At 36.6% G+C, this 9,379-nt stretch overlaps 1 protein-coding gene across 2 annotated transcripts in view; it reads right to left on the minus strand.

The window, feature by feature from the left end:
• Positions 1-9,379, minus strand: part of RALGPS2 (Ral GEF with PH domain and SH3 binding motif 2) — a 157,361-nt gene that overhangs the window by 32,647 nt on the left and 115,335 nt on the right. For both annotated transcript variants that reach the window (XM_040263899.1, XM_040263900.1), the window contains exons 9-10: positions 3,771-3,908; positions 2,504-2,594 (exon numbers count right to left, since the gene is read on the minus strand). In XM_040263899.1, coding sequence (XP_040119833.1) covers positions 2,504-2,594; positions 3,771-3,908 — 229 coding nt within the window. The remainder of the gene's footprint in view (positions 1-2,503; positions 2,595-3,770; positions 3,909-9,379) is intronic.

Here is a 9,379-nt window from a genome sequence, read left to right on the forward strand (position 1 = left end):
GTTCCCACAGCATCCTCGGCACGTCTCTAGTATAGTACTCTTTGAACTATTCTGTAATATTTATTTTGTAATCCCAGCAGCTAGCATTTACCTATAGCAAAAGCTGAATAAATATTTGTTTATGAATACAATGGGGCTTCCCTGTAGCTCAGATGGTGAAGAATCTGCCTGCAATGCAGGAGACCTGGGTTTGATCCCTCGGTCAGGAAGATCCTTTGGAGACAGAAATGGCAATCCACTCCAGTATTCTTGCCTGGAGAATTCCATGGACAGAGGAACCTGACGGGCTACAGACCATGGGGTTGCAAAAGTTGGACATGACTAAGGGACTAACACACAATGAATATAATGGGAAGGCTGCTCGAGTTCTAGTTACTCATTAAAACAAAAATCAGTATAACAGCATCCACTTTCCTACCAAAATGAAGCTCTCATGCCAGGATATAGACAGTTAAAACTACTTAACAGCTGAGTTAACTCTATCCTTTCAGCATTAAAATTCACCATACTCTGTATTTATGCAACAATTTCTTAGACTTAACTTCTACTGAAGGGGCTTTCAGTAGTTCAGTTGGGAAAGAATCTGCCTGCAACACAGGAGACCCTGGTTCAATCCCTGTGTCGGGAATATCCGCTGGAGAAGGGATAGTCTACCCACTCCAATATGCTTGGGCTTCCCTGTTGGCTCAGCTGGTAAAGAATCCACTTGCAATGCAGAAGACCTGGGTTTGATCCCTGGGTTGGGAAGATTCCCCTGGAGAAGAGAAGAGCTACCCACTTCAGTATTCTGGCCTGGAGAATTTCATGGATTGCATAGTCCATGGGGTCGCAGAGAGTCCGACTCAACTGAGCGACTTTCACTTTCTACTGAAGAGTTATACTTTAACTTTTAAAAAATCCATTAAGTTTCTTGAGACAGACACAAATTTTAATAATGACTTACTCATGTTTTGAGTTTTAAGATAATCTTCTGTACCCAACTGGACAAAATATGAGTGTTTTATGCTATGTCAGTAGAGAGATGAAAGAAGTAAGTGATAAATATGACACAGACCATCACGCTCAAGAAACTTACTATCTGGGGCATCAGATCTGTGAAACAGTGCCAAGATTATTAAAAAGCTGATGCACGGACCTCATACATTTTCAAATGAATTACCCTGTAAAATCTTTCTATAAAACAAAAATTGATACAGAAAGACAAAGTGGTAATAATACAGTATGGTGGAGAAGATGGCAATAAAGGTGTTTTCAAATATAAGTAAAGCTTTAGATACATTTTAAGTATATGTTCAGAGCTTCTTAATATATTTGATATTTGAAGAAAAGTTATTTCCAGTTGTTTTCTGGAATTTCTAGCCTTTTATTATGGGTACCAATTCTGTTCTCCAGAATTCCTTAAAAGATGTTGAAACTTATGGAACAAAGAAGCTGATAATTACTATCACACAGCATAAGAAAATTTTTGTATATAATGCATTAATATTAAAAATAACCTTATCTTTCACTTTAATAAAAATTTAAAGCATAACTTTTTACTGGAAAAAAATACTTGTGGCAGATACAAAGTTAAATTTGAAAGCTTAGAAACAGCAAAAAAAGATTTTTTTTAAATAAATGAACCTGCAAGGAAAATGAAAAGCCTCAAGAGAAATAGCCTCTTTATCCTTCTATCTTTTGAAAAAAAAAACAAACAAACCTGGTAGTCATGATGTAGAGCACACTACTGAAAAATAAATGCAAATGTGTGTGTGCTCAGTCATGTCTGACTCTGTGACTCCATGGACTGTAGCCCACCAAGCTCCTCTGTTTAAGGAAATTTCCAGGCAAAAATACTGGAGTGGGTTGCATTTCCTACTCCAGAAAAATAAGAAGGGTTAATAATGAAAAAAATCCCTTTTCCGCTGGGCAGGACTGAGAATGGTTAAGCAAAAAGACATGGATATCAGCTGTATTAAAAGTAAGTTTTGAAAGCCTTTAACGAAGGACTTGCTTGAATAGAGGAAAGGACGAGTGTGGTTTTCTATTGGACAAATATTAATTCAGGGTCCAGAAGGTTCAATATTCTCTCAGTACACAAAAATAATTGAAAACAAGTTCAAAATTGTGTTAAAAATTTCCTTAAAGAGGAGCAATTTTTCTATTCATGGATTGTTTCATTAATTTTTCATGAAAAATTAAAAGATACATTTCCATAAAGATTCAATGCTTCAATGGAGAGAGAAAGGAAGAAATGTAAAACTAGAACTATCAAACATCAGCTCTCAACAAGCTGAGAAACATATGATGCTTTTTAATAGAAGAAGAGATGACGTACTCGTATACTGGCTCCATCACATCAAGTGACTGATTTAAAAAATTCATGTGAATAGATAACTTTACCACCGTAAATGCACAACTGTATCTGCATGATAAGACACAGTATTTAGATGTTTGAATACAGAGGTGAAAGGGGAGAGGACAGGACACAGTTATACAAACCACTTCTGAAGATCCAACCTACTTGTAATTATCATCTTCCACAAACTTTTGCAGTTCTTCTATATACTGAACAGAGTTCAGGTATTTTTGGACATGAGGCAACATGGGGATATCTAGGCAAAACATGATAAATAATTATCTGATAAAGTACATCTCAGGCAAAATTTTTAAAGTTAAGCTGAGAAAATATATTTAAAGGTAAATTAAGGCCACATGAGTTTGGGTGAACTCTGGGAGTTGGTGATGGACAGGGAGGCCTGCTGTGCTGCAATTCATGGGGTCGCAGAGAGTCGGACACAACTGAGCGACTGAACTGAACTGAACTGAAGGCCACATGGCACCAAAATTTAAATTAACTCTAGAAGGACATGACTGAGGTAAATGTTATTTAATGTAAAACTGAAGTTAATTTAGAAAACTGCAGTTGCAGGCTGTTTGTATAGATTAAAACTCCTCCATTTAGAAAGTCCCACATATCTGAGAAATTTCATTAAAAAAATCAGAGCCACCATTGTAATTTATAGTCATACCTCATCTAAGTGCAAGATATAAGGTAGTTTAGGGTTTTTTTTTTTTTAAAGAAGCCTGGCTCACATTTGTAGTTTTTTTCTCTCCTACTTAGAAATTTCAAATAAGATTGATTTAACATTACAATTAGATGTTTTGTTAAAAAAAATTGAGAAAAGGATAAAAAAAGAGATTAAAGTTAAATAACAAACTGTAAACTGTTTTTAAACAGCATTAAAATTACATAGCTGTAAAAACCTCTATTTTCTATCAAGCTGAAAGCACTTAAATGCTTTAAAACAATAAATTAAAAAAAAAATCATTTGGGCTTGCATAAGTTCTTTTCACATATGTGTTTCCATAAAATACATCCTGGACAAAAACTTGTTATCTACTCAACATACAACTCAAGAAAGTTTCTCAACTCTTACTACAACAGTCTCAGCTCACTCCTTAACTGAAAAATAAAAGAAATATTTATATAATAGATCAGGGAGATCAAACGAAATGAAAAGAATAGAAAATAATTGTGAAAACTACATTAGCAAAGCTGCTACAAATTACAGAAGAGCAAAAGATAAAACTTAGCATTTTAAATATGAAATACTTGAACTCCTTAAAAGCAAGATCTTAAACAGGATGCTAAACATTGAACAGTGACATAATCATTATTTTCCTTTACATTAGGATGATGTACCCTGCCCTGTGAAAAGTGGCCATCAACCTGTGTAAATGAATCAAACCTTTATAAATGAATTACAGCATTACTCCCAGAAACTCACCATATTCACAGGACTGCTGTAAATCAGAAATTATTCTAAGGATGTTATTCATCAAGTTTGATCTTTGCTCATTTTCTAGAATGCTGCCAGTTGATGGATATGCTGAATCAATGTATGTTAAATCTGATAGATAGATACCTGAAACAAAATTAAGATAAATGAGTGTTTTCCTACTTGTTTGGATGAGTATAGTTTGTTTATAGCTATATTTCAATATATGCCATATTTAAAATATATTCATTATTAATACTATGTTAAAACATGACCAGTAAGGCCTAGATTTCTGTGGAGTCCAGGTCAGACATGTAACTTAAAGCTGAAGTTAGAAACTCCAGTACCTACCTACCCATGGGTCTTAATGGAAAGAAGATGAGCTCCTGAACTGGCTCTGCCTCTGTATAAAATAAAGATAATTATTCTAATTTCCGAACCTTGGTTTTTATGTCTATACACTAGTACCTATTTTTCAAGTTGTGGTATAACCTGAAGAAGTTTTAAGTTAGCCAGCCTAACCACTTCCCTTCCACTTCCATGGTGCAGTTACCGTAATATTAGTTCTATACATGCTTGGCTCGAGTGGGTAACTTGTCACATGAGCCTTACTTTTTTTTTTCCTTTTAAATATTTATTTGGCTGCACTGGGTCTGGGTTGTGGCACACAGGCTCTTCGCTGAGGTGGGTAGACTCCAGAGCGCTTGGGCCCAGCTGTCCCCGAAACACATGAGATCCCAGCTCCTCAACCAGGGATCAAACCTGTGCTCTCCTCCCTCGCCACCTTGGAAGATAGTTTCTTAACCTCGGGAGGACCAGAGAAGTCTCGACTCTTAATTACTTTGAAAATTGTCTCATTCTAGTAGAAACGTCTTGTTTTTATTAAAGGTTAACAGTTGGATTTTTGAAATAGTTCTACTCACTACACATTGAAGTTAACCTTGTTCTTTTTTCTGTACCAACAAAAATAATACATCCTCCCAAATGATTGAGTTGTTCTAGTTCTGGATATTCAAAGTCACATCTACAGAAAATATTTCCTGAGAGTTTACTATGCATGTGTAAAGCGTAAAAGGCACCACGTTCCTACTTCCAAATCATTACTCCCCGTTAGTGAACTCTCAGAATAAGTGCAACCAAAATGATGTACCTATTGCCTTCCAAATAAGCCCTGTGTTTTTTCTCATGCTGGTTCTTCCAGCTTAAATGATACCTGAACTCAACTCTGCCCATCTAAATCATTATCTTATATTCAGGTCCGTGTCAACGGTTCTTTAGTTTCCTCACATATTGCAAGAAAGGAATTTAGAAACTGTCTAGTCCAAACCCTCTTTTCATAGGCAAACACTCTAAGGTCCACAGATATTAAGGAAGTGCCTAACACCACATGAACTGTTAGTGACAGGGCTGGATCTCAGAGTATACACTTGTACTCCAAGGTGTTTTTTTTTTTTTTTTTAATTACACTGTTACTCATACAGTATCTGTATCATTCACTTGATAATTTTTAAGACTTTCTAATCTCTTTATTGAAAATCTTTTGTATTTTATATTTAATCTGTTTAAGATAATAAACTCATTCAGGTGGTTACTCTATCTTGCACTTTAAAAAATGAAAATCCTGGCCAGTATTTGCAGACAATTGGTGTTTAACACAATGTAAAAAGTTGGCAATGGTAATCCTTTTACTCATTCCAGTATCATTCCTTTTCCATTCAGCAAAATCTTAACAGTATTCTTTAAGCCATCTATCATAAATACTTCTTTTTCTTTAGAGACTCTCAACTTTATTTTTTATGACTTCAAATAAATCTGTAGCCTAGCTCCCTTTCTTTCCCTCCTATCTGAGAGGAAGAAGAATCCCCTTCTTTTTCTTCCAAATCTAAACTGCGATTTTGAACATAATCTCTACTGCCTCCTTTTAACATATCCGCTGCTGCCTCCACTATCACTCACACTCCATGGCTCTTTTCCAAGAGCCAGTGTACACATTTAAATCTCCTCTATTTAAAAACACAAGCAAAGCAACCCTTCCTTTAAATCTGATGCCCCCCTCAAGACAGGACTCTTGCCTTCTTCAACAAACACCTTGAAAGAGAAACAGGACTGGTACAATTAAGTTTTTTTTATCCTTCACTCTATTTTTATGTAATATTTGATACATATAGAAGTTTACTTGTGTCAGGAAAAATTATGATAGACTTTGCAATAGGCTAAAAGATTACTAGGTATATCCTGTTTCCAGTGCATCCTCTTGGCCTGAACTATTTTATAAGTTGTTGAAAACTGGTAATAATACAAACTCTTGTCCATAAAAATGCCAATGAATTATGTCCAGTGGGATGTAACTGATTATTGCCCTGTGGATGTTGACCAATTTTGCAACCATCTGTAAATTCATTCCAGCATTCCCAACGGCCTGCATGTATGTGCAGTACTCTGACTTCTTCCTTGAAGTTATTGTAAATATCTTCCTGATTCCCTGTATATTTGATGATTTAAACAAAACCTTTGACATGTATTCATATTTTATTTGTGTGAGAAAGATAACTGTATCTTTTAAAAATAACAGTTTAACATATCATACTGGTTATCAAATAATGTAATAAATACTCATCAACGTAAGAGTGACAATATCAGTACCGTTGCCTCATCTTTATGTTCTTTCCCTGTGTCATCTCTCTGCCTCCTGTCTAGAGGGAACTACCATTTCTAATTTTAAGATTATTTCCCTTGTTCTTTCTGAGGCACATGTCTGTATTCCTGCACATTTTATTTTACTTTTGCTTATTTTTGAGCTTAAAAAAAAAATCATACTTTTATATGTGTGATTAAATGATAATATTGGCAAAGTTAGAATGGGTACACAATAAGTGATTTATAAGTGGTTGTTAAATATGGTCTGTGATTGCTTTGTCTCACTATTTTGTTTCTAAGACTTATTCATCTTGGTAAGTACAGCCGTAGTTCCTTAAGAGAATAAACTATATGTAACTATATCACAATTTACCTATTCATTTTGTTTGATACGAGTTTTGAGTTACTTGCCCCCTTCCTCCTTGTTGCTATAGACACTCTTGTACATGTCTCCTGGTGCACACGTACAAGAATTTCTCTAGGAGAGATATAAACACATATATGCATACATGCAGGCATATATAATGTTCACCTTTACCAGACAGTGCCACATTGGTTTTTAAAGCTTTATCAACTGATACACCCACTGACAGTATATGGCTTTCTACTGATCCACACATGCTAACGTGAAATTCACATCTGTCTCACTGTTGAACCTGATTCTGGCAAAGGCACACGTGACCTTCCCATACTGATTCTGTGGACATCCCTCTCGGCCTCCTCACACTGCTCAGTCCTCTGCAGTATTTGTATTACTGACTCCCTTCGTTTCTCAGCCTTTACTGGCTTGAACTTGCCGTGCTTCCATCCTCCCTCAATTCTTCTATTTCCTCAGGTCCCTTGGAATTTGTGTTCCCCGTGGTTCTGTCATTAACCTTCTCACTCTACATGTACTTCTGAATTATCTTATTTCTGAGGCCTCGACCATCACCTGATTGCTGATGACTCTCCAAATTTCTCTACAGAACACAGCTCCTGACTTTCATTTCCAATTTAACATGCCAAACGAACCATAATTTGTCCCTAGACACCTGCCATTCCACTTTCCAAACCTGGTCAGTGATATGCATTACTAACTAGCGAAGAAGAACTAAAGAGCCTCTTAATGAAAGTGAAAGAGGAGAGTGAAAAAGGTGGCTTAAAACTCAACATTCAGAAAACTAAGATGGCTTCTGGTCCCATCACTTCATGGCAAATAGATGGGGCAACAATGGAAACAGTGACAGACTTTATTTTTGGGGGGCTCCAAAATCATTGCAGATGATGGTTGCAGCCATGAAATTAAAAGATGCTTGCTCCTTGGAAGAAAAGTTATGGCCAACCTAGACAGCATATTAAAAAGCAGAGACATTACTTTGTTAACAAAGGTCCATCTAGTCAGAGCTATGGTTTTTCCAGTAGTCAGGTATGGATGTGAGTTGGACTATATAAAGAAAGCTGAGCGCTGAAGAATTGATGCTTTTGAACTGTAACTGAATTAGAAACCCCTACACTGCTTAGACAAAAAAACTCTGAAGGAGTTTACTATCTCATATTTCTCCAGGTTAAGCTATTAGTGAATACAATGTGATCACTGAATGATCAAGTAATGTAGTACATAGTATAAATCAGAGGCTAGAAGCTATCCCAATCTTTTTAAAATCAAGAAATAACATAGCAAGTATCTATATGAGTTTTTCCTTAAAAAAATGGAGAGACCTGGCAATAGTGAGGTACAGCTGGGAAGAGTATAGATAGTAATCATTACAGACGTCAGTCTGTCATAACCTATTTTCCTCTGCTCTCTTACTTCTCGTCTCCTTCACCTATATACACTGCCTGCTTCATTCTTGTTGTGAGCGTGTGTAGGCCTTTGAGTAGACCCCTGCTATACCTATGTATGTCATAGGAATTTAAAGAAATAATTAATTCTGTGAAAGAAGTAGAAACTAAGCTGACTTCAAATAAAGGATGTTGATCAACAAACAGAGGTGATGGTAGCGCCTGAGAAAGAGAAAAGTAGCACAACGTGAGGCAGCGACAGGGGGAAAGCAGCCGGTACTGGCAAAGAGCCCATCTGCCGATGCAGGAGACTCTAAGAGATGCCGGCTCAGCCCCTGGGTCGGGAAGATGCCCTGAGGAGGGTGTGGCAACCCACGTCAGTGCTCTTGCCTGGGAAACCCCACAGAGGCGGGTTACAGTCCACAGGGTCGCAAAGAGAACAAAATGACTGTACGGACTTACACACACACACACACACACACACGCACGCACGCACGCACACAACACGTACAGAAAGTAGAACCCCGCAAGTTTTATCTAGAAGCAGCAATCAACAGGTATACAATCCAATCAGAGAGAGTGTGGCCAAATGCTTTGGAGTGAGAGTCAAATCCCAGTGCTACACCTTAGTACTGAAGTCCTAAGCCAAATTACCTAAGATGTCTGAATCTGTGTCTCCTCAGCCACTGAGTTAATCAACATTCTTGATTTAAAGAAATAAAAAGGCATAGTCGGTACCTGACAATTACTAATTCTCTTAAGCAGCACCCTAATTTCATAGCAGAAGAATTGGGTCAGAGGATAGTAAAGGTGACTTGTCTAAGTTCCCACAGCCAACGGGGGGCTCAGAACTCTCTCTTTCCCCTATGACTCAGGCCAGGGTTATGTTTGCTTTTAAATCACAGCATAAACTAATAAGAATAACTGTATTCAGACAACAGGGGTCATGTTGCAGATTAGGAGGAAGTGACATTATATAACATCAGAATTTAGTTATATAACATTAGAATTTAAGAAATATTAAATTTCTGAGAGAATTTCATACCTAGCTTTTCAATTATTTTTAATAATTATATATCATGAGCAGTTTTATCTTAGAAATACACACCAGGTTTTTCTTACAACTTCAAAACCTTCTAAAGTGGCAAATTTAGTAAAATGTTTAAAAATTCTTCCAGGCTGTAAAGAGTATTCTATTAATTAGGATTAGGAGGCTAATG

The sequence above is a fragment of the Oryx dammah genome, unplaced genomic scaffold (genome assembly GCF_014754425.2).
Source record: "Oryx dammah isolate SB20612 unplaced genomic scaffold, SCBI_Odam_1.1 HiC_scaffold_21, whole genome shotgun sequence".
Lineage (NCBI taxonomy): Eukaryota > Metazoa > Chordata > Mammalia > Artiodactyla > Bovidae > Oryx > Oryx dammah.